The 25,357-nt window shown below is 44.2% G+C and overlaps 1 protein-coding gene and 1 long non-coding RNA gene across 3 annotated transcripts in view; both read left to right on the forward strand.

Moving 5' to 3' along the window:
- Gm30033 overlaps positions 1-7,688 on the forward strand; it is a 29,802-nt gene extending 22,114 nt beyond the window's left edge. For both annotated transcript variants that reach the window (XR_380041.2, XR_871413.2), the window contains exon 3: positions 7,525-7,688. This is a non-coding gene — a long non-coding RNA (predicted gene, 30033). The remainder of the gene's footprint in view (positions 1-7,524) is intronic.
- A 646-nt stretch (positions 7,689-8,334) lies between these two features.
- Positions 8,335-22,941, forward strand: Iyd (iodotyrosine deiodinase). Its single transcript, NM_027391.4, has 5 exons — positions 8,335-8,522; positions 13,571-13,762; positions 15,066-15,225; positions 19,935-20,091; positions 22,091-22,941. Exons 1-5 carry the CDS (start codon positions 8,357-8,359, stop codon positions 22,271-22,273), a joined length of 858 nt encoding a protein of 285 aa, NP_081667.1. The 5' UTR covers positions 8,335-8,356; the 3' UTR covers positions 22,274-22,941.
- The last annotated feature ends 2,416 nt before the right edge of the window (positions 22,942-25,357 follow it).

Genomic DNA, 25,357 nt, shown 5'->3' on the forward strand with positions numbered 1-25,357 from the left:
ACCAGTGGCTTTCATATGTTTGTGAGTAAGATCTCCAGGGAGAAATTAGCTTTCAGTTCTGATCTTACACACACAAGCAAAGATATTTTGACTCTCCTAAGTGCCGTGAAATAGTCCTTATTGTTCTAGGATGCTGTGCATTCATTCTTCTGTTCTAGCTTGGGGGTGGGGGGAATTTGGATGTCATTAAAAATGATTCACAACCTTTGATTGGTTTTACAAGTGCTATTTTCACCGGAGCCGGTGTCCAAATTAACACAGAACTTTCTCTGTGTGTACACATAAATCTCTGTGTGTGTATGAGATTGTGTGCATACATGCGTGCGTGCGTGCGTGTGTGTGTGTGTGTGTGTGTGTGTGTGTGTGTGTGTGTGTGAGAGAGAGAGAGAGAGAGAGAGGGAGAGAGAGAGAGAGTATGAGTGTGTGTATGAGTGTCTGTGTGTGTGAGAGAGAGAGAGAGTATGAGTGTGTGTATGAGAGAGAGAGTGTGTGTGCGTGTGTATGAGATTGTGTGCATGCATGCGTGTGTGTGTGTGTGTGTGTGTGAGAGAGAGAGAGAGACAGTGTGTATGTAGATATAAATATGTGTGTGTCTCTGTGTGTGTGTGTATGAGAGAGTATGTATATACACATAAATCTGTGTCTGGGTGTGTGTATGTGTTATTGTGTGTGTGTGTATGAGAGTGTGTGTATATAGATACATATATACACATAAATCTGTGTCTGTGTGTGCATATGTATATGGAAGAGTGTGTATGTGTCTGTTTGTGTGAGTGTATGAGAGTGTGTGTGCATATACACAAACCTGTGTGTATGTATATGAAAGAGTGTGTTATGTGTATATAATATAAATCTTTTTTTGTGTGTGTGTGTATGCAAATCTGTGTGTCTGGGTTGTGAGTATATGTGTATGAAAGAGTGTGTGTGCACGTAACTGTGAATGTGTGTGTGTGAGAAAACCTGAGATTGGCATCTGGTTCCTTACTCAGCCTCTTGCCACCAGGTATTAGTAATCTCTTGATGGTTCTAGCGTTACAGATCAGTGCTATTGTCCCAAGCTTTGTTGTATGGGTCCTGGGAATCCATGCTTCCGCAGCGGACACTTTACTGAGCCACTGCCCCAGCCCTGAGTTGAACTTTTACTTCCCTCTTAATTCCCAATAGCAAGAAGAGTAATGCTCTGCCCTCTCCCTTGTGTATGTGTGTGTGTGTGTCTGTGTGTGTGTGTTTGTGTGTGTCCTATTCCTCTCCCCTGTCCTTCTTCTACCTCTGCCCCCCCCCCAAAAAAAAAAACAGTGTCTCACTGTGTAGACAAGGCTGGACTGGAACTCTCAGAGATCCACCTGTCTCAGCCTCCCAAGTACCAGTACTAAAGTCTTACACCACCATGCCTGATCATGAGCAATTTCTTTAAAAGCTAAATTAGACTAAGTGTCGTAGGATTTAAAGTCCTCCAGCCCAGTTAGAATAAAATCCATCTCCTTTACAGGGCTTGCAAGCTTCTTTAGGGAAGGCCCCAGCTCCAATAGGGCTTGCACTTAGACTCACTCTGGCTGCTTTGCAAAGGCCACTAGTGTGGGTTGTAGCTTTCTTTGATACTCCTCTCATTTAGTTCTCGGTCTCACCATCTTGTCCTTAGAGTGGTGTTCCCGAGCACCCTAGCCAAGTCCCACCAATGCTTCTTGGTCTCCCCTAAGCTGCACCTAGAACAATTGTCCTTCAGGGTCCTGGGGGTGAGGGACGTTCCAGGAAATTCCCTCTTGGCTACTAAGAGTTAAGATTGCTCAAGCCCCTTATGCAAGTGGTACACTCTTTTTACACACAGCCCACACACCTCTGTGTATGCTTTAAAACCTCTAGATTGCTTAGAATCCCCAATTCAATGCAAATCCTATATAAACAATTACCCTGATAATTGTGTTATACAAGGGAAAGCCTGTACAAATTCACAATGGGTGATATTTTCCCCAGATATCTTAGATCTGGTTGGTTGAAGGTGGAGATGCAGAAGGCTTGGCAGGGGAGGGTCGACTGCACTTGCAGACCCTGAAAAGCATGCATTGCTTTGCTCCCCTTTTTGTGGTTACCCTGTGGGTGTTAGCTCCACAGGAAGAGGGCTGTTCTAGCCCCTGAGGTAAGGGTTAGAACACAGGTCTTGGTCAGGGCCAGCTGTTGGTGTCAGGAGAGACAGAAGCAAGACTGGGCAGGGGAATGCCGTTCCAACAGTTCATTCAGCCCACCCTTAAGGGATGGCTGAGGATTGGATGCCCCTCAAGACTGTCTAGATCTGAGCCTAAGGTTGTTTGGTAATTCAGTGGGCTGCCTCAGGAGAGTTGAGTAGTATGGTCCCACCATGTCACCCCTTCCCCATTTGGCCTTCTACTAAAACCCAGCAGGCTGAGTTGTGGTAGTACTGCCCTTGTTACTACCCGACCCCGTAAGATTTGCCACATCCTCTTTCTAAATTTAAGGTCTTCATTAAATCCCCATATTCAATATCACCTTGTTCTAATCCTATGCCACCTCCTTGACAGATTTTAGCCAGGTAAAAGCCATTCTAACAACGCGAACTGGCACCCAAGAACTCAAGTAGTTCCACATGTGGCCAGTAGATGGCAGTATTTCTCCAGTAAAAAGCTGAGGTTTATGTGGAGTTCTTTATTTAATATTAAATAGTGATTGTTTTGAATGAAACCGTGATTATGTCAATGCTTCCGATGCATTTATTTTCACAGGCGGCCTGCGCTGGGCAGTCAGGCCATCTCTGACTATGATTGCTCCAGTAGGAACGACAGGACATGCTCAGCCTCTTGCTTTATAGGCAGACAGTATCAGTCCTGGCTCACCACTAATGTGGACCTGGGTTGTTTCAAGAGGTGCAGTGGGGAAAGGGTATTAAAAATGAGCCTCGCTTGGGAGAAGTGTGCCTTGCAATTGGGACAAACTTTTGTTATTGTTGTTGTTCTACACAATGAGAACTGACACAGGGGTGGGAAGGGTTTCTTTTATTTTTTTATGTTTTTATACTATAATTATATAATATAAATGGTATATTTGAATGATATGTTTTAGTTTTTTGAATTTCTAGAACAGCACCATTTTTATGAAATATTCCTCTTCTGACTTATTCTGCTACTTTGATATTTTTTTAAGAGTGTCTTTTCCAGGTGTTCTGACCCCACTTCTCCCTGCTCCTTCAGGACCCGTTTGCATGGATGACATCATTGTCTGTTACTTCTGGGGTTCACAATGCAGCCTGCTGGTCAGGGTGTTAACAAGAGCGTTCCAGCCCAACTACCACTCAAGGGTTCCCCTTGACCCAAGGGAACTCACTTATGCAGGCAAGCATGGGCTGCTCAGTAACTGTCTCCATGGCAATAAAGTCACTTGTTGACGGACATATCCACTAGCAGAAACTAGATGGAACTCTCCTTGGAAAAACTTGATACAGGCTTCTTGGCCAAGCTCTGTCATCAGCTGGTTTAGCCCAGTTTGGACAAGAATACTGTTGAGTCAGTTTTGATAAAAAAAAATTCTCCAGTCTCAATACCTAATCAGATTGCTCATACCCTGTTCTTAATGCCTTATCACCCTGGCCCATTTTCTACTGACAGCCTGTTATGCAGGACAAAGGAGAACCACCCCCCTTGCCGTTTCCATAGTTACCTTCCATCCACTGACCCCCAGCATCCCCCCCTTGGTATCTAATCCCTACCTGTCTTTGCTCTATTTGATGCTGAAGCCAATCTTTTTTATCTACATTGCTTGGAGCTGTGTTTTGAATGAAGTTTTCTTTGTCCTCTTTAATAAACGTGAAAATGAGTTCTTCCTTGAGATTATACAATACTAATAGGATTGAAGAGCAATCAACATTTGGGAACCCTGTTTGATTATTTTGTAAAGCTGAGCATTTTGTCCAAAATACAGAAAGTCCTTCCCTAAGACATCCCTCCAAGAGACACTGGAGTATGAGGTCTGGAGTTTCTACTCTGGGAACTTCAGGATGATGCTATCTGAACCATCCTGTCCAGTGTAAGCATGCTGTTCTGTGATGAAGGCACTCAAGGATGCTGCTCATCTCTCAAGGTTTGATTTCTTCTCCACCATGAGGACAGTAAGTGTGTCTACCTCAGGGCACTCCATGTCCCTTTCTCTTGGAACTCAGACCCAACTCAGAAGTTACAGAGTTGAAACCAAAACATTGGTTTTATTATTGATGAAAGTCAATTCTAGAAAGCACTTAGACATGTGGCTCCTCTGTTTTTGTTACATCAAGGTCTCCTCCTGCTCCTGTCACCACTGCTCCAGGCACTCCCCACCCCCTTCTGCTCTGATGGGCTTCCTTACCACTTGAGCAAACAAACAGCACATGGATGCTGCCAAGCCTGGAGACCATACAGGAACCCTCCTTTGCTATGCTGTGATATGCTGTGAGCATGCATGGGTGGGAGATGAGGCTCAGAAGCCAGTGGTAGGGGTGGAAGAAAGATAGGCATGTTATGTAATTTTCCACCATGAAGCCAGGCTCACCAGGGAAAATGCACAGGACAAGCATCTGCCACCTGGTAGTATCAGTAACTGTTGCTACAACTCAGCAAGCACAGCTGTTGTCTCCTTTGCCATCTTGCCTGAGGCTAAGCTCTTTCATAGAAAAGCATCTGTTTCAAAAGGAGAATTGCCATGGTTTTTCTCATGGGCCCAGCTTGTGACCTGAGAGGCGCTGCTTGGTTACTGCTCAGCTGAGGGAAATTCCTAGGGACTCCTCCAGTCTCAGAATGCTTTCCCTAGGAGCAAAGACAGTCATAATGGACCCATGACTTCTCCCATGCTTCTTTCCTGAGAACTGCTTATAGCTAAGAGTCTGTATTTGGGAACTCCCAGAACTGGCATACTTTAGATGTCCAAAGGGTTAAAAAAAAAAAAAAAAAAAAAAAAAAGCAGATCAAGCCTGTGAGATCTCACCTTTCTCCTATGGGGAACATAAGGAGCGGACTCAGTATGGATTTGAATGTGTGGTTTGCTTGGAGAGGGAAGTGTAACCTTTGATTGCACTGTGTAATCTCCAGTGTCTGACGATGTCACATCTGGCACTGGCGAGATCCCACAGAGTTGAGATTCCTATTGTCTGCTTTCTGAATTCGAAGCATTCATAGAAAAGCTACAGGAGAAGCTACTGTTTGCTTTCTCAGTCACAGCCTTTGTTGGTCCCTGATTTAAGGTGACCAGAGAGTCATCTTAGTACAAACCATGAAAACCCATTTTCATCCTTAACACTCTTAATCGATGTTTATCAGTGGTTTGTCATCTGTAAGACACTATGTGTGGTTGAAAGATGCAGTAGGAAAACGTCTCCGTTAACACGTAATGGCAGGAAGTTCTGCTTATCTCAGTGGTGTTGGGGCTGCAATCTGGAAAATCTGAATTTGGGGTAAAGTCATGGTTGAGTGTCTTTCTTCTGGTCTAGTCTTTCTCAAACTTTGGCCAGCACCAGAGTCACCCTGAAGGCTTGTGGAAACTAGACTGCTGAGCTCTGCCCTCAGGGTGTTTGAGCCACTAGGCCTAGGATTTGGCCTGGCGTTAGCATCTCTAACAAGCCCCCAAGGGATGTTCCTATTAGGACTAAGGTCTTACTGTGGTCTAACTTGCTCCTCTAAATAGCCAGTGACACATAGCCAGCCCTTCAGTCTCTGTTTGCTTGTTTGTTTGGTTGGTTGCTTGGTTGATTGGTTTTTCAGAGAGTGGAGTTTAATTTAAAATGTTTCATCCTGTGGACGCAATGGAATAATGCAAACAGAGGAGGACTTAACTATCATTGGCACACAGACATCATGAGTGCAGGCATGATTCCACTCAGCGAGTGTCAGACAGACATATTCTTGAGTGGGGTAGAATTAGTGAAGGGGGTTTGTGTATAGATGAAGCTGACTTTTTTATTTAAATGGACTTGTAAGTTCCTGTGTCTCCCTGACTTCATATTTGATCTGAGATCAGATCACGGACAGAGTTCAGCCCAGCCTTGCTTCCAGCTTTTCCTTAAATTGTTGCCATCACAGTTGCTGCTGAGCACTTGATCTCAACCAAGACAGCTTGGTTTGCTCCTGTGAGCTCTGCTGGCTCACTCGATGCCCTGGGCAGCCTCTTTCCTACAGAGCCCCCCTTTGTCCCCCTTTGCCTTCTGCAAACAAACATTGGGGACTTTGAGAAGCAGGAACACAGACTGACTTCATAGGATTAACATCAGCATATTTGTTTGGGGAGGTGTGTCTTCTAGAATAAATAATACCATTCCTGATGTGGTCTGCAAGGTGGCAGCGGGAGCCTCAAAAGATGAATTAGAACTGGTGATCGGTCTGTAGAGACGAGGAACAACGGAGGACGGTGGGGAATCGCCTAGTATCTCCTCCTGTAGCTTCCCTTGGCACTCTTCTCCTTTTTCTCACTGGATAAAGACAAAGTACAGAAGCTAAGTAGCCCAGGAGCCTTCACAGCAGTGGTTCTCAACTGTGGGTCATGACCCTTTGGGGATCAAACGAAAGACCATCGGAAAACATAGATATTTACATTATGATTCCTAACAGTAACCAAAATACAGCTATGAAGTAGCAAAGAAAATAACTGTATGGTTGGGGGGATCGAGGAAGTGTATTAAAAGGTCACTGCATTAGGAAGGTGAAGAAGCTCTGCTGTAGAGGTACTAAGAGAAGAGAGGGCCCATCCTCAGATCAGCTACACGGTGTTCTGTGACCCTATGGCACAGATCCTGTTCCTCAAGGGAAGCCACATTGTTCCTGTACAAGTGTACATTACATTGGCAGCTGAAGCATTGTTCTGTACCGACACTATCAGAAGCTGGAGGCCTGGTCACTGAGGAGGTGTTAGGGTTAGAGGAAGCTCACTGGGTCCAGCGCAGGTGAAAATTGGCGGAATTCACAGGGCCCACCCTCCCCCTCCCCTGTACTCTGAGACCTGCAGATGCACCAGGTCGGGAACTTGGGTGGGTTTCAAATTCTAGAGTCAAAGTTTCTTCCCTCTGGAAGCCTTGTCTGATCTCCACACTGCTCTGCCCATCCTGCTGCTGTTACAGCTGCCAGACTTCTTGCCCCTGCACTGTGCTTTTTTAAAAATCTCTTTTCGGTGAGCTCCCAGAGCTGAGTGTGAACCTTGGCAGCCAGGCAGCAATGTCTCTTGTACTAGCACATAAAATCCTTGTCCCAGCTTTCCCCTGTTACCCAGGCAGGCTCAACACCGCAGGATCTTAGCTAAGAATTCTAGTCCACACTGCAGACGTACCCAGCATGGACTCAGGCTGCTTATGTCCCATTTATCTTCTAATGGCTTTGGCATGTCATTTGACCTATTCATGCCTCATTCATATGAGTGAAAATGGGAGCAGTAGCGGGATCTATGACATGAGGTTTTGGGGAGCACCTGTGATTTAGTACGTGGAATATGGAGGAGCCACAAGGGAAGCTTTCTGTGAGTAATGGTTCTCTCTCCCATCCTTCCTTCCTCCCTCATCCCCAGCTGTGAGAACAATACAAGCGAGGAGGAACAAAACCTGCTGGTCCCCGGGGCTTGGACATCTCAACCTCTGGAACTGTGAGACACGTGTTTCTGTTATTTATGTCACTCAACCAATGACATTTGTGTTCTGACAGCCTGAACAACAGAGGCATAGGCAAAGATAAAAACTAAGACAAAAAACAAAAAGCCTCAAGCTTAGATATAGTCATTTCAAACTGTTTGCATCACTTTTTCCAGATTAAAATCTTTCTTTAATGTAAAACATAGCCTTTCTTCTCTGTTGCATATGTTGGCATGGCTGTTAATTTTTTTTTTTACAGCCTCAGGGCAGTGCCTCTTACATATGTTGTTAAAAATGCACGTTGACAGCCTCTTTCTGGAAATTATCTTTCAGGATATCAGAACCTACATTTATAAATCTGCCCTTTTAAAAAATTAGCTCTCTGGGCAATTCCTAGCTTCAGGCAGTTGAAGATGCTTTGAGAGAATAGTTAAATAGGAGAAAGGTCAAATGCTTTTTTTCTTTAAAACCACCACCAGCAATGTAGCACATTACAGTGCTTAATGCACCCCATGGTCATTGATGTCTGAAAATATACTGATCAAGTGCACAGTTTTAAAATTGCATGCGTCAGAGCAGGACCAATCCCACACGCACCCAACTGTGAGCTTTGCTCCTTTGCAAAGTCCTCACGGAGTCTGAGTTTGTACTTTGCTCCCTCCCTGGCACTCCTCCCCGTTTCTACATCTACTCCCAGCATTCCCTGCTTCCATCTGTTTGTATAAATGCCAGTGTGGGAAAGCGCACACATTCCAGGTCGGACTTCAGACCATGTTTCTCCTCACCCCAGTCTTGGTAGCAGTTGTCTGTATCTTGGTTGTATGGGTCTTTAAAAATGCCGACAGGAACCTAGAGAAAAAGAAGGAGGAGGCTCAAGTTCAGCCCTGGGTGGATGAAGACTTGAAAGACAGCACAGAAGACCTTCAAGTGGAAGAAGGTAACAACCCCTGCGGTGCCCAGGGCTTTGCCCTGCATGTGTTTGCGATGGTGCGAACTGATGCCCAGGATTCAGAGAGCAAGCCATGCTGGCAAACCTTCGCTTCTGTTGTGAAAACAGAACAGTGTATAGCAAGGATGGTCATCTCAGGGCACTTGCCGGTACCAGCCTCTACCCAGTCCGAAGTCATGGAAGCTAAGATCTCTCCCAGCCCAGATCCTCTGCAGGTCAACACCTTCTGTCTCAGGGGTGGGGGTGGAGGCAGAGTCTCTGTACAGAGTGACAGCGAGCATGGCCAGGTTTTGATTAGGAATGCTGAAACTGAGAACGTGACCCGTCTAGGGATTGGGTACTTTCTCTTATGCCAGGCCCTGTGCCTTAGAGACAGGAGTGGCCCATGCCCAGCAAGAAAAGGGTCCGGTTTAGGGAATGAGGTAAAATAAGGAAACGGACAAGCCCTGTGGAACTAGTATAAGGTGTTTAGGAAAGGCTTGGGGGTCTGCTGGGGCATTGGGAAAGAGCAAAGCTGACCCGAGGGTAGAGGTGTGAGCAGCAGGGGCAAGCTGTGTCAGGAGGCGCACAAAGCCAGCACCCATGTTCTAATGCCTAGGAGCGATTCCTGGAAGGTGAAAGATGTGCAGACGGAGAAGTGAGGCAGAGAGGGCTGGCTGTGGCTGGCATGAGACCAGTGCTTGTCAGCCTTCCCAATGCTGCAACTCTTTAATACGGTTCCTCACATTAGAGTGATTTGCGACTGTAAAATTACTTTCGCTGATATGTTTATAAGTGTAATCTTGTTAGCGTTATGAATTGTAATGTAAATATCTGATATGCAGGGTATCTGGTCCCACTTGGGAAGTACTTCCCTTACCACAGAGAAGCACTGTCCTTAACCCCGACATCTGTTCTAAGGTTTGATGAGCAATGCTTTGGTGGGAGGGTAGTGGATGCCCAAGTCACAGTGAAGAGCATCAGATTTTAGATATTGGGGAAGATGGAGGGAGTGGCTGAGTCACTGTCATCCATGGACAAGGGCAGAAAGATCCAATTTAGGGGACACTGTAAGGGTGTGCTGCATTTATCATATTCATGATGTTAAATAAAACAATGGTCAGAACACATCAACTTGAGGAGGTACTCAGAGATTAGAGAAATAATCACCAAGTGGGTACTGTGAGAGAGAAGACTGAGGACAGAACTTGGGAGACACCTGAAGAGAAGAGGGACATGGTAGAGAGATATGCTACAGAAAGAAGATGACATGGTTGAAGAGTCTTGAGGACCACAACACACTCACATAGCATGCAGTGGACCCAGCTGGTGACACATCATATAGAGTAAGCCCTTCGTCTTCATGGTAATACAATGAGGTAGGCATTATCACTACTATCACTACTATCACTATTGCAGGAGACTGAGGCTGTAGTAGGGTACTGCCTACCCAGGCAGGTAGGACTCTGGCAGTCTATTTCCAGGGTCCAAGCATAGAGCTTTTGGCTGGGTAGCCTTTCTCACAGAAAAGCCTAGAACAGAGGAGGCTTAAAAAGAGAAATTCAGAGGTAGATTTCTTCCCTCTCAAGGCCACATTCCTGGGAGCAGTCAGGAGTTCAAGAGCAGTGAGAAGTGGCCCTGCTTGTTTTTAGGAGGTTCCTGCTAGCTCTCCACTGCTGTCTCTGCTGTCTGCCTTTTCTCAGGAAATGGTCTACCCACTACCCAGCTCCTGAAACCAGAAACAGAGAGGACCCTTTTCCTTCTCTGCCAGGAAGCAAGTCCCCTGAGTTTTGTCACCATGATGGGTTGGGAATCTGTTGTTCCTTCGGCTTCCCTGATGGGCCAAGTTAGCATCCTCCCTGTGTAAGATATGGGCACAGCTTCTGTGTGGCTTTTCTTGAGCGTTCTTGGTTCTTGTCTCTGTCTAAGATGCCTCTCCATAAGCATGTTAGAGTCCTCTGCTTACTTCCCGTGGGTGGCCTTCTGTGACACCAAACCTTAGTCCACATGTGCACAAGAAGCACATTCCATGGGCCCACACACCCTGCCTTTTGGGCTACTCCACGTTCTGTGAAAGGCCTCCCTTCCCTTGTCCAGTGAGACTCAGCCATGATACCTTTCAGCTGCTCACACTGGCCTGAAACACATCCTTTCCACTGTCACTCTTCCCAACAGACTATTAAAAACATGTATTATAAAATTCAATGTTTTTATTCACTGAAAACATCATTAGACACCGAACAACCTTCATTTCTTTTTACTTGTTCTGTGATATTTTTGGTGTGTTTGTGTATGCAGGCATGTATATGCCATGTCATGCATGTATGTAAGTCAGAAGACAAATTGAGGAGTCGGCACTCTCCTCTCACCATGAGAGTCCTTGGGATTAAGCTCAGCCTGTCAGGCTTGGTGGCAGTCACCTTTACCAACTGAGCCATCTTGCTGTTTATCTGCCTCAGATGCTGACAGCTCAGATTCCTTCACAGCCTCAGAACCCCGACTCCTGTCCCTTGTTTTCCTTGCCTGGGTCATTCCTCCAAATCTCTATAACTTCATTAAAAAATGTATATATATACTCCATTGGGATGGTTACATTTTATTATTCTATCCTTAAACATACTTATTGGTTTGTTTGCATATATAAGCTCTAAGGATATAGAAATCATGCTTATTTATTTATAAATTCTTGATAAGATCTTGTTGAGCAAATTGCCTATTTTAATATTCCAGGGTATGGGAGTATTGATTAATATAACTTGTATTATACATGCATGATATTTCATGTTTTGCAACTACGTAACTAAGACATTGGAAAAAATTCCCAAGTCAATCATACCCACAAAATGATCTTCTCTCAGCCCAGAATATCATCTTCCCCAACCATGATAAAGCCATGGTTACAGGCATCTCCCGAGCACAAGCCTGGAGGAGAAAATTGTACATCCACTCACTGTCTAAGACAATCATTGTCAGGATAGGACTTGCTTTTTCACACTTTGCTTCTTATAGCCAGTGTATGTGTAGCATATTGTATAAACAAGCCAAGCTTGCCGTACTGGAAAACAAAACAGTCAGACAACAGAACCCACAACCAAGCAACCAACCAACTTCTGACCAAACAAACACAAAGCAACAACAGCAAAGTTTTAAAAACAGTCTGAATCTTAGGTACTGTGGTATGAACAAAGCAGGGTCAGATAAATTCCTGAAGCTCACTAAAGCCACCCTAGTCAACATGGTGTCCACGTGTCTTAGTTAGGGTTTTACTGCTGTGAACAGACACCATGACCATGGCAGCTCTTATAAAAGACAACATTTAATTGGAGCTGGCTTACAGGTTCAGAGCTTCAGTCTATTATCATCAAGACAGGAGCATAACAGCATCCAGGCAGGCATGGTACAGTAAGAGCTGAGAGTTCGACAAATTCACCTGATGACTGCTAGCAGAATATTGACTTCCAGGGAGATAGGAGTAGGGTATTAATGGCCACGCCCACAGTGGCACACCTATTCCAGCAGGGCCACACCTCCTAATAGTGCCACCCCTGAGCCAAACATACAAACCATCACACCATGCCAGTAAAGAAAACCTATTTCCAAAAAAGATGAAGGGCATCCAAAGTTGTTCTCTGTTTTACACACACACACACACACACACACACACACACACACGGGGTGGAGTGAGGTGGGGAGAGAGCAAGAGGGAGAGAGAGAGAGTCAGCTTCGCATGCTTTCAGGAGACTGATGCCTCTTAATGATTCTTGAGAACTTTGAGAGAACTAAGTTCACGGACCTATGCACTCTGAAGTTCAGCCCCATGGGCTCCTGCTTTCTTCTGTGATCTAACTTACTTATGCAGAACATTTACATTTAATATTCCATGTCATCCCCAGGTCCCCATCACTCATACAGCAGGCTAACATTCAGAGTACACCCCTCCCCCTTCTAAAGACCTTTTCAGATACACTTTGTAGGCCTGCCTTTTGGTATCCTCTGCAAACTCCATGTCCTTCATGCCCTCCTCCCCACCTTACGGATGCCACTATAACTCTGTGGCTTATTTCTTTCTTTGCTTTTCTTCATGGTCCTAAATAAACTGGCTCTGTTTTTTCTTTATCTGTCATCTGTATTCTCTGTCTTTTGCTCTTTACTTTATTTTAGATTTTTATTTTTCTGACTTGCCAACAATTTAATCTAAATAATTCTAGTTAGATTAAAATAATCTCTAGAGATTTTTATAAGTATATCTTTTTTCTTCTCTAAGCACAGTGTCATAGTTGCTTGCTCTTCTATAAATTTTTAGAGGGCTGGCACACATGATTTTATTTCTAAGCATTGATTTACTAACTTTAATCAAGATATTCTGTTCTCTCGGGTGCAGGATTGCATTGGTGGATTACTGGAAATTGTTTCTAAAATTGTTTAGATATTGTCATTTGCTGCTGCTTGACAACTTGGGTGCTTCCAAGAAGAAACACCGAGTTAGAAGAGTAACACACCAAAAATATCCTAGGCTCGTGAAGGATGCCATCTTTACAGTCCATACTTTCCCAAAGGATGTAACTTGAAGGTCTGGGCTGATGCAGCTTCCTATTGAGTGTGCCTTGTGGGCTATGGTTTGGCTCGCCCTTGATGCTCAAGGATTAATGTGGAGATGGACCTGTAGGAGCTGGCAGATGTAAGCAAGAAATGTGAGCCTCTGGGTTTTGGTAGCCCAGTGCTTTGACAAAGACCAAACCACCTTATTTGGTGACCTGAATGGAGACTGTGTCAAATAACCCACTCTACCATTTAACAGAATTTCTGTTTGTTATTTTTTTTTTGTAATCTCTTTTGTTTTGATTTGTAATAAGTCTAGAATCTGAAGAATGACCAAGATCAGTGGTCAGGATTATACAGATCTACATTTTAATTTTTCTTTTTGTAAAAAATTTGGTAGATTAATTTGGCTTTACATCACCAAATAGACTTTTCTGGAACTTTATTCTCCTGACCCCAACTGACCTTATAACAAGGGAGATGGCTGAATTTGCTGTGCTCCTGGCTCTTGTTTGCAGATGCTGAGGAGTGGCAAGAGGCAGAGGAGAGTGTGGAGCACATCCCGTTCTCTCACACCCGATACCCAGAACAGGAAATGAGGATGAGGTCCCAGGAATTCTATGAGCTCCTCAATAAGAGACGCTCCGTCAGGTTTATCAGCAGCGAGCACGTCCCAATGGAAGTCATTGAAAATGTCATCAAAGCAGCAGGTTGGTAACTGGATGCTGAGCCTTGCCGAATATCAGATGCTGTGACAGAGACAGTGTTAGGACAGCACTGAAGTCCAAACATATAGACAATGCCAGAGTGGTATGTTTATCTATGAAGGCGTTGTAGTTTTGGCTTTACTGCTGTGAAGAGATATCACGATCAAGGCAATTCTTGTAAGGAGATTTAGTTAGGACTGATTTACAGGTTCAGAGGTTTAGTCCCCTATTACCAAGATGGGAGCATGGCAGCTTCAAGACAGGCATGGCACTGGAGGAGCTGAGAGTTCTACATCTTGTTCCTAAAGAAAACAGGAGACTGTCCTCAGGCAGCTAGGAGGATGGTCTCAAAGTCCATGCCCACGGTGACACACCTCCTCCAACAAGGCCACACCTCTTAATAGTGCCACTTCCTGGGCCAAGCATATTCAAACCACCACAAAGGCTTTCCCATTGTTAATGACTGCCAGAAACACGGATCCCTCTTTCCTACATTTTGATTCCCCATTTCTTGGAAAACAGATGTGATGGCCATTAAAAACTTTTGAAGTCAATACATTTTATGAATTTTGTTTAAAGCTAAAAATTCTGAATGTGTTGGTATACATTGCAGGAGAAACATCTTGTCCCTCCTCAAAGCAGGCTCCTTCCTCCACATTCAGTTCAGATTTATGTTTGTCTTCCAAGAAACAGACTCCATGACACTCTAGTACAGTAATTGGCTGAATGAGCAAAATAGGAAAATTTCCTTATGTGGGTTTGTAAGTTAAACTAAAGCAAGATAGATTTGCTTTAAATGTAACCTAATATCTCCACCCAGGGGAAAATAAAAACAATGATGCTACACTCTCCTCTAGGATTGTCTTTTCTGTTGTCTTACACCTCTCTAAGACACATTTACGTTCATGTTCATGCTTGTTGCATACCCATTGAGAGTCATCTTTAATCCAAAACAGGCATCAAGAGTACTTTATTTCAGTCAAGAATACAAACACCTTGGATAGTTGTATCCTTTACCTAAATGGCAACAGTCAATAATCCCGACCCTGTGAGAGTGTGAGCTTAAATTTCTCCTCCTCTTTCTCCTCCTCTTCCGTCTCTTTCTCTGTCTGCCCTTCTTCTTCCTTTTATTGCTTTTTGACACAAGGTCTTACTTCAAATAATGATCCTCTTGCCTCAGCCTCCCAACTGCTGAATGGGCTTGCAGACATACATCAGCACAATACCTGCTACTGTATCTCTTCTTAATGAACAGTTTTGCATCCCTCTGCCGTCTTACACTTACTTTTCATTTAATGGACAATAGGAACAGCTCCAAGTGGGGCCCATACAGAGCCCTGGACCTTTGTGGTGGTGAAGGACCCAGACATGAAGCATAAGATCAGAGAGATTATCGAAGAGGAGGAAGAAATAAATTACATGAAAAGGATGGGAAAGCGATGGGTCACAGACCTGAAGAAACTGAGGTACAGAGCTGATGCAATTAGGGGTGCCTGGCTTGCTGTTACTGTAAGAAATTACCACTGCAGGTCCTGGGTTTGTGGGGTTTAAAATGATTGTTATTATCTTATCTTGATGATGTATTAAGTGTTCATATTAATATGGCTCAGTGTCGTATTTCAGTGCATGGATACAGAATCAGATTTTACCTTGTTTCTCTTTTGTTTCTTCATCTTATTTTTAACCCTTCGCAAAGGCTCTGACCCAAATAATTGGGGTTTTTTATTATTTTTATTTTTTTTAATATTTATTTTAATTTATTATACTTTATTATAAGTTGTACATTATTATTTAACTTATTAAAATATATGTGTAACAGAGAGAGAGAGAGAGAGAGAGAGAGAGAGAGAGAGAGAGAGAGAGAGAGAGAGGAATCAGAGAGAGGTGGAGGTATTCACGTGCAGGTTCTTTTAGGAGGCAGAGGTAGCAGATCTCCTGGAGCTGGACTTACAGGCACTTTGTAGCTGCCTTATGTAGTTGCTGGAAACTGAACTTGAGTCCCATCGAATAGCACAAAGTGCTCTTAACTGCTCAGCCATCTCTCCAGCCCAGAAACTGCTGTTAGTTAAAACTGAAGAATTACTTCACTTTCCACCGTCTGGAACATAAGATTGTGACATGATTTCCAGGATCGTGAATGAAGCGAATCCTGGTTTGCTACAGTGACAGGATCATTCCAAACCATGTTACCACTTAAGCTTTAACTAAGGGCACCCTTAGTAGGTCTGTACTATCAAATAGTCATTAGTGCTGTGGGCTCCTCCCTTCCAAAGAAAACAGAGTGGAAATCAGAGTGGCCTGGGGAAGGGGCGGGGGACAAGGTGTGGGGGGGGCATTGGCTCTCACCTCTCAGAAAGCCTTAAAGGAGGCGAGCCCAAGTTCTCAGCTCCAGATAGTGCAGAGAGGCCTGCTACTTCTGTCTCCAACGGTGGCCTTCTGTGGCCAGCTCTTTCACCTGCCATCTGTCACCCCACAGTGACAGGGGCCTGAGAAAGATTGTTGTGATCACAAGCTTTGTGATACCGTGGGACTTCTAGCCTAGGCTTGGTCATGAGAATAAGGAGTGATGGGTCTCTTGGCCCTGCTATTATTGTGAGAGGATAATTTTCCCTTAAGATGTTTATACTATATTGGAACTAATGTATCATGGAGTGTGTTATACCACACTATGCTCTCAGATAAGTGTGGGATATCAGCAATGAAACTCTAAAGCTTACTGTATATTCACAAAGAAAATGGAAATGTCAAAGTCAAGGTGGGCTCTGAATTTAGTGAAACACAGGATTCCAGCTGGACACAGTACCTTCAGAAACCATCAGCCCCTCTCTTCCAGTCACTGAGAATCGTTCTCTCATCTATGTGCCCATTGTCCTTATGTATGCCCTTCATATATCTAAAATAGCTACCACACTCAGCACTTTAATTATTAGTTTGCTTTTTTTCTCATTTCATAGACGTTTTTGTTTAGAAATCTATAATACAAATCAAGTTGTTTAACCAACAGTGTGTGCATAGAAACACACATACACACACTCACACAGACAAGCATAAGACATATTCACATGCACACACACACACACACACATTGAATAGCAAATGGACACTATGCCCAGTCACCTTTTCCAGATGTCTTTGAAGCCCATATTTTTAATATATAATGTAATGTTTAATCTATACTGTTTCAGGCTTGCATAGCTATCTGTCTAGATGTGAAAATGCCGACTCTGCCCTCAGTAATCCTCAGTAGTCCTGCAGTCTTTTTATTTGCTCTAATATGAGGTCTTAATGAATTAGTATAAAACTGAATTAACTGAGACTAAACAAAAAAAGATCAGTTGATAAAGTATGCTTAGAAAAGGTAAGCACAAAAATATTTATGAATGATCAACTTGCCTTAGAAGCCAGGCAGACTGCTTAATCTTCCTCAAATATTTTAAGAAATTTGCATTGCTAACTTCTTCTCTATACATATTTTATACACGTTTAAAATCTAGTTAAAGCCAGAGAAAAGACTAGGTGGTTAAGAGCACTTGCTGCTCTTGCAGAGGACCTGGGTTCAGTTCCCAGCAGCTACCCTACAGCTCACAGTGGTCTGTAATTCTGGCCCTAGGGGATCCAGTGTCTTCTTTTGGCTTCCCTGGACACCAGGTATGCGCATGGTACACATACATATATACATACAAGACACTCATACACATAAGACTTTTAAAAATAGGTATTTTAAAAGTTAATTTTAACCATTAGGGATATGATCAGAATCTTAAATTATGAAAATGTCCAAAATATAATACAATTTAAATAGTGAAATGTAGCCTTGGGGCCTGGGCAGAGCCTTTTGGCAGCATTAAGCTTCCTCAATGAATGATGGAAACCAGCTGCTGGGCCTGCTTGTGGCCTGAAGGCAGCATGTGTTACTGGCAACCGTTCCATGCTAGAAATCTAGTGAGTCCAGGAGGCGATCAAAAGGGATCTTTTTATCTGTCATTTCTGTGATCTCAAAGTGTGATGTATGCATCAGTAAATACCACTTTCCATACCTTAACTTACTCCACCCTCAGGAGGGCCATGCCCAGGAACCAGCTACTCTGGCTTCAGAGCTGACCTCAATCATTAATGTTCCCTCTCTGTGAGGGGGAAAACCTACTCACCAGCGGGACTAAGCTGGTTAAGGTGAGAGGGCAGATCCCCAAAAGCTTGACATCAGCAGGATATACATTTCTGTTGTGTTTTAAAATGGTGACTGGTAACCAGGCTAAACTGTAAAATGAATAGTCACCATTTCTTGATAATTATATGTAATATCCCATGGGGGAAAGGCAGCCGTTTGGAATGGATGTTTATACAGGCCCGTGTCTCTCTTCTCAGCACAGAATAGTTTCAGCACAGATGTAGGAGGCAGGGTAGTGGAGTGAAGGAGGATACGTTTAGAGATGGAAAACAGAAATTTCAAGTCATCATTACTATCCACATGAATGGCCACTGGCTCCCCTCAGACGCGCCCTGCCTCTTTCCACAGCTAGGATTTCTTCATCTGCTCTTTCTCATTGCCACCATTGCTGTCCCCTTCACTTGCTTCTTCCCTTGTTCTAGCAAATGTCTGTAGTCTTTACCTCTTCCCTCAGTTCTCCCTGGCCTGGCCCTCCTTTGACCACCCTCCTGCCTGGGACACAGCCATAGTCCAGTGTCTAGGTTCCCTCCCACTATGATGACTGTGTAGTTGGTACCTCACAGCCACTCTTGGTGATGACATTCTCATCAGCACAGCCCATGCTTCTGAAATGGACCTGATCACATGATGCTGCTGCTCAGCCCAAGGTAAACCCTCCATCACTTACCGTATTAGGGCCAGGACCCTGCAAAATCTGTGTGTACCTTCCAGCCCACCCATGTACCGGCATGCCCTCCATCCTGATCTGCCATACATCAACTTTTCTGATTGGCTACACTCACCCATTCTTTCTTCCAGGGCGCCACTCCCTAACTCCCCTCCCTCATCTTCGTTGCCCAACTGGAGGCCATTTTCTGGTTTCCAATGGTATTTTTTCAACGTTCTTTTTCAAAACCAACACTTTGCTTTCAGCGTGGTATTTGTTATCTAATGCATTAGGAGCATTCAGCTTCATTTTGGCGAACACCAGCTTGGTGATCTAAGGCTATTGGGTCTTTCTGTTGCAGGACATTTGATCACACTGTGAACCCTGAGATTGTCCTATTTACTGGGGGGAAATCTGTTTCTAGTTGTGGTGTGGCCCAGCCTTAGCACACACCTTTAATCCCTCTGGCTGGAATACAGACATGCCCTTAGTACACACCTGTAATCCCAAACAATGAAGGTAAAGTTAGTTTATAGAAAGATACACCTATGTCTGAAAGTGATGTTTAATCGAGTGGCAGGCAAAGCAGCAAATCAGAGAAAGACTTGACAGAATAGGATATTTCCAGCTCTCCAGAGAACAACGAGGGAAGAGAGGTGACTTAAGAGAGTCAGAGAAAGAGGGGAGAAGGCAGTTTTACTGGAACAGTTGTACAGAGACAGGTTGCAGAGAGAACAAGCCAGACACAGGCGAAGACATCATGAGCCATAGAAGCAGAAGGAGCCAGAAGATTACAACAGATTGCCTAAGTTAGTCTGAGGTCAAGCAGAGCAATTCAGGAGAAGCCAAGTAGAACCAGTATGGAGAAGAATTTGGGCCAGAGCAGCTGAGGTGAACCAGCCAGTCAGAGACCAGAAAGAACAAGAAAGGGTGAGCTTATTCAGCAGTAAGTCTCAGAGGCTGAAAATATTCTAGGCCTAGATAAGATTGTACAGAGGCTAGAACCTTCCATGACTAGGCCCGGTCAGCAGATAGAAGCAGTAAGTAACTGGAGACAATTAATACAGGAGAATAAAAGATACTCTTACATCTTTCTGTCTCCTTCAGCATTTTGCCTGCTTTTCCATGATGGGCAAGCACTAATGTAGATTTATCAATTTCATTAACCTTATATAAAAAGATAAATTTGACAAAAAATAAAAAATCTAGTCTTTGTCAACTTCAATAGAAAAGGACAACAAAATGTGTATTTAAAAATCATAGATTAGCTAAGGAAGTTTTTAAAAGGGAAAGGGAAAAAAAAAACCTAAAAATTCAGAGTAAATATTCTCCTGAATGTTCTTTCTACTCTGTCCCCAAAGAACCAACTGGATTAAGGAGTACTTGGACACCGCCCCAGTTCTGATCCTCATTTTCAAACAAGTCCATGGTTTTGCTGCGAATGGAAAGAAGAAGGTCCACTACTACAACGAGATCAGTGTGTCCATCGCCTGTGGCCTCCTGCTGGCTGCACTGCAGGTGCGCTGCACACCCAGAGGCTCAAGGGGGACAAGGGAGACAGGGGACCAAGAATGACTGTAGTGGAAAGTTTCAGCCAAGTTTCCAACTGGGGGTCATTGGGGAATTGTTTGCCTAGAGCTGAGTTCCTCAGAAAGATAAGTCCGATGTGACAACAACCCCTGGAAACCTGGATTGGTGGGTAACATATTTCTGCAAGCTGAAATTCTCCCTGGAAAGTCACTTGTAATAGCTCAGGGTGACAAGAACTGCTGTGATTGCTTTCTTCCATAATAGCATGTAGCTTGAGGGTTTGAGCAGCCATCTGAGAAGAAAACCAAAGCCTGAAAGATGCACTCCCCTCATGTGTACTCCACTCCTTTCCAGACTGGTGGGATGATTAAACAGCTACCAGGCTCTTATCGGCCTTCCTGAGATGCTTACAAGACTGTGTTGTCTCAGATGACTGTGTGCTTACAAACTTTCCTATTGAGATGCTTGAGAAACGTAAATGTGAGATGGAGCAGGGCTGAGTTCTGCCTCACAAACCCTGTGCCATGTCTGGGACACACTGGGGTTAGTTAACTTATAAACAGTTTATCTGATGGACACTTGGGATTCAGGTCAGGAGTGAGGGAGTGATGCTAAATGTACAAATTAACGCAACAAACAATATTGTAAGAGAGAATGGCCCTGCTTGAAGAAAGGGTCAATTCTCTCTCTCTCTCTCTCTCTCTCTCTCTCTCTCTCTCTCTCTCTCTCTCTCTCTCTCTCTCTCTCTCTGTGTGTGTGTGTGTGTGTGTGTGTGTGTGTATGAGCATGTGTGATGAGATTCCTCGCTGTCTCAAAGAAAGATGAGGCTTGTATCTAGCGGCATTCATATCGCTACTGCTGCTTCTCAAACCATCCTGAGGAAGCTGGCTTTTGCTTTCCCTCCTCACAATGTAGGCAGATAAATGAAGGCGAACTAGTGACCAGAGACAGCCAGAGTCAGACCAGATGGCACTGCAGATGAGATAGAGTTTAGGGGAAGCAGAAGAAGCCAGCAACCTTCCCACAATGCTCTTGGCCTTTGAAAAGGGCTGGCCAGGCTAGCTTTTCTGTTGAGCTTGCTGCCTCTGCTTTCTCAGAATTCCAAGGTAGGTTATGACTGAGGTGTGAGAAAAACTCTTCCTGGAGCCTGATCACCAGCATAGTGACTCATTGGGCTGGGCTGGCCATGCCCAAAGCTCCTGGCCTTCCTCCTGGCTCAGGCTCCAAGGTGGGCAGGTGACTGGGGAAACATGGGTTGGAGGGGAAACAGCTAGGGACCTAGAGGGCACTCTCTGTCTGTATAGATGCATCTTGTCTGCTTCCCCCACAAGTGTCGCCATGCCTCGATTTGTATTGCTTTAATATGAGTTCTGGGAGGTTGGGCTCATCCTTATGCTTACCAGGCATGTACCTTACTGATGGCATGATCTCCCTAGGTATTGTATGATTTTTATGGATGATGATGTGTGTAAGTCCTCAGGAGAGCCTGCAGTAACCCACTCCAGATCCCTATAATTATATGAGTTCAAATGTTGCTATTATGGCTATTAATAACTAAATATAGCCAGACAGGTAACTGGCATTCTGGAAAAAAACATGTCAGGAAAATTCTAGTGGACTTCATACTGATGGACTGCTGGGGCTGTTGTGTCAGATAAAAGGTACAGACTGGCCACTAAAGCTAAACACTTATCTTCGTCATTCTTTAATAATGGTTTCACTCCTCAACCTTGTTTCTCTAAAGCAGCCATTTCCATTGTTCAAGCATCATTGGAAAGTAAGATGAGTTATTCTTCCAGATGTTTCCAGTTGTTTGTCTAAATGAAGGCAACAGGTTGAGGGGAACAGGCAAGGTTTACAACACATCACCTGGGCTGGAAGCTTCTTTGCTGCCTGACTTCAGGGGAAAATGAAATGGCCCCAGGCTGGGAGAAGAGCTGTGGCTTCGCCTGATTTTCAAATGCTCATTTGTTCTCTCTTGTTTCAGAATGCAGGGCTAGTGACGGTCACTACCACTCCCCTCAACTGTGGTCCTCGTCTGAGGGTGCTCCTGGGCCGCCCCTCACATGAGAAGCTGTTGGTGCTACTTCCTGTGGGGTACCCCAGCAGAGATGCCACAGTGCCTGACCTCAAGCGGAAAGCTCTGGACCAGATCATGGTGACAGTATAGCCAGCCAACCTAAGGAGATGCTGGAATGCTGGGATGACCCCCACTTCTTTCCTCCCGGGGCTGCTGGCACCTCTTACTCTCTGAGTCAGGTCTTCTGAAACCAGTGTACAGGGAAGGCCACTTTCCTTGTAGTGATTTTTTTCATACTTTCTAGAACTTTCAGTCCAGTAAGTTATTTTTAATGGACTGTTTTAGTGAATATATGGGGCAAGAGGCCAAAAAGCAGGCATAACTTAATTTCTCTACAAAATTATAAATGATTTTTTATTTACATATAAAAGTCATAAAGAAGTCACATTAGAAGATTTGCTATAGTTCCTAAAGCTACCTATGTAATACTTTTTAATTTAAATATTGACTAATCAAGTGGTCCTTCTGCTCTCTGCTTTCTGGTGGCATTGAGTCTAAGAATTTACTACTGAGATCTATTCTGTCACTAAGCCTCATAGGGATTCTGCCAATCTTGAATGAGTGACCTTTAACATAAGCAAAATATGACACTCACAGAACCAGAGAGGCATGTCTAACCTGCCATGGATGTAGCTGGCAATTATCTGAACATGAGTTGCATGGAGTGTGCCGGAGCTGGCTTGTGCTAGCACATGGAAGATGGTGGTTAAATATTCTGAAATTATACAACAAATTATTAAACCATTTGTACTTTGAAATTGTTTGTGATGAAGGTGTTTACACTGAAGGAGTCAGGCACCACCATAAGGCAGTCTCAGTCCCACAGAGATACTGTTTACCACACACAGCAACAGCAAAGCTATTTGGGACTGCCATGGCTGCATGTGTCCCATCCCCATCCCCACCCATCCCCACCCATCCCCACCGATGTGTTCCCAAGGACATGATGTGCATACCTTTGTTGTTGTGGTGGTGGTGGTGATGGTGGTGGTGCTGGTGGTGGTTATGGTTGTTGTTTGGGCTGTTCTCCATGCAATTCATCTACCCACCTCTTCAGATCACTACCATGACCTCCTCCTCTTCCTCCTCACCTTCTTCCTCCTCCTCCTCACCTTCCTCCTCCTTCTTATCCTTTTCTCCCTGCTCTCTCTTCTCATCTTTGCACCTCATCTGGACCATTAATAAGAGAAAGCTGGCGCCACCTCATGTCTGGGAGAAGAAAGGCATTTCTTTGCTCTGAAATAGAATGAGAATTTACGGGAAGCAGCACCGTCAGCCTCGAGGTCCTTTGACATATTTATAAGTTCTCAAAATCTACAGATATCTTCAGTTTTCTCTGAGTTTGCTTTCCTTCCCTCCACCTGTGATAAGTATGGTCCCTGGGGCTTTACTGAAACGGGGTTTCTTTTAATGCTATTGTGGCTTTGGTAGGGAATGGGAACCTATTGCTGTACTTTTTATTGTTATAGTGGGCAAAGTTTCTCTGGGTTCCAGATATCAGAATAATAAACATACTTTCTTGTCACAGAATAAATAAATACTCTCTCTCTCTCTCTCTCTCTCTCTCTCTCTCTCTCTGTCTCTGTCTCTCTGTCTCTGTCTCTCTCTCTCTCTCTCTCTCTCTCTCTCACACACACACAGCCTTACTGCCTTTTTCTAAGGTCTGGAAACGGAGCTCATAAAGTTCTTTGATGTGTTGTCATCTGTTCTATTGAGTAAAACTGAGGCACACAAGAGGCATCGTCTTCTTCATAGGGTCCCCACTAGCCTCCAAGCAGGGGAGCAGTGGATGAGATGGAGAGGCAAGAGGGTTCCCAGTGTGACTGTTCAAGTATACAGCCACTAGAGAGGATAAGGATCATCAGGGATTTCATATGAATGGAGCAAACAGCATCACAGAGCTAGCTCATCATCTTCCTGCCATTGTCCCTAAAGATACATGACCCTGGTTTTTCATTCATGTTGAAAAAACAAAGCACACATGTATAGCTCTGGGAAGGTTTGTAGCAGATATCTTTGGGGAATTTGGGACATAGTGACAGTTGTGATTGTGGTGATGTAGTAGGTAGTGTGATGATGTGATGGTGATGCTAGTGCTGGTGACAATGATGAATAGTGGTGGTGGTGGTGGTGGTGGTAGTGGTTACTAACTAGGAAGCTCTGTGGGTTTGGTGTTGATAAACAGTCCATGTGTGACTCATGACAAAGTACATAGGGACAAAGTACCACATATACAATTTACTGGAAAAACACAGGAACTCATAGTACTTATACTTGTGGGAGAGAGCAAAGGCCCACTAGTGTCCTCCGATGATAGGTAGAACATACATTGTTTTGGTTGAAATATTTATAACCAGAAGAAATAACAACTATCAATATTTTGCCTGAATAGGATAAGAAATATAATGACAATTTTCCAGCTAACTACAGAGTATCCCCTTCTGATTTGAGTGAAATAGAATGATGAAATATAATACTGGCAGTCTACACAGAAGTTCACATGGGTAGAGGTTAGAACAAAGGTTGCAGCAGCTCCATCTCCATAATGTCTCCACCTCCTCCACTGAGACAAGGCAGAGTGGAGAGTGCAGCCAACACCCTTCTGGGTGGCTTCAGCTAATGTGGAGAACGTGCTGGGGGAGATTTGTGAGGGGACAGTGTCCAAGCAGCAGCAGTGCAGCCAAGTTAGACAGAGCAGTGCAGATGGAATGCAAAATGCTATAATCCTATTTTGGGGAGTTTCTAAAGCGTCGCACAAAGGACACTGGCATGTGTTATGACCCAAGAACCACAGCTGGGGGTTAAATGTGACAGCGTCAGAGTATCTTTAAGGCAAGATGGATACATTTGGGGCATGGGTTCCAAAATGGCAACCTTCTGATGCCCACAGAATGGAAGCCCCTCATCCATGTCATAATTACCCCAAATAAAGCTTAGAATTCCTCATCTCTGCAGAATGAACCTCGACCCTGCGCACCCTCCTCAGCTGATAGGAGACATCAGCCATGCTGTGCTCATGAGCTGCAAACTTGCAGCTCTGAATCCCATGGGGTATGAAGTCTATTCCCCTTGTCAAGTGAGTAACTTACCAAGTCCTGGGTCATGTAGAAACAAACACAGAGCTGATGAAAACTACCTGTGTTATTGATACTTTCAGACTAACTTTAGGAGGCA

The sequence above is a fragment of the Mus musculus genome, chromosome 10 (assembly GCF_000001635.26).
Source record: "Mus musculus strain C57BL/6J chromosome 10, GRCm38.p6 C57BL/6J".
Taxonomy (NCBI): domain Eukaryota; kingdom Metazoa; phylum Chordata; class Mammalia; order Rodentia; family Muridae; genus Mus; species Mus musculus.

What these genes read in the sequence shown, in the direction of transcription:
- Iyd (NM_027391.4), top strand. Translation starts at nt 8,357, where the DNA reads ATGTTTCTCCTCACCCCAGTCTTGGTAGCAGTTGTCTGTATCTTGGTT. An exon ending in AGACCTTCAAGTGGAAGAAG is followed by an intron (nt 8,523 to 13,570) that starts GTAACAACCCCT and finishes TCTTGTTTGCAG; the next exon opens with ATGCTGAGGAGTGGCAAGAG. An exon ending in AAATGTCATCAAAGCAGCAG is followed by an intron (nt 13,763 to 15,065) that starts GTTGGTAACTGG and finishes AATGGACAATAG; the next exon opens with GAACAGCTCCAAGTGGGGCC.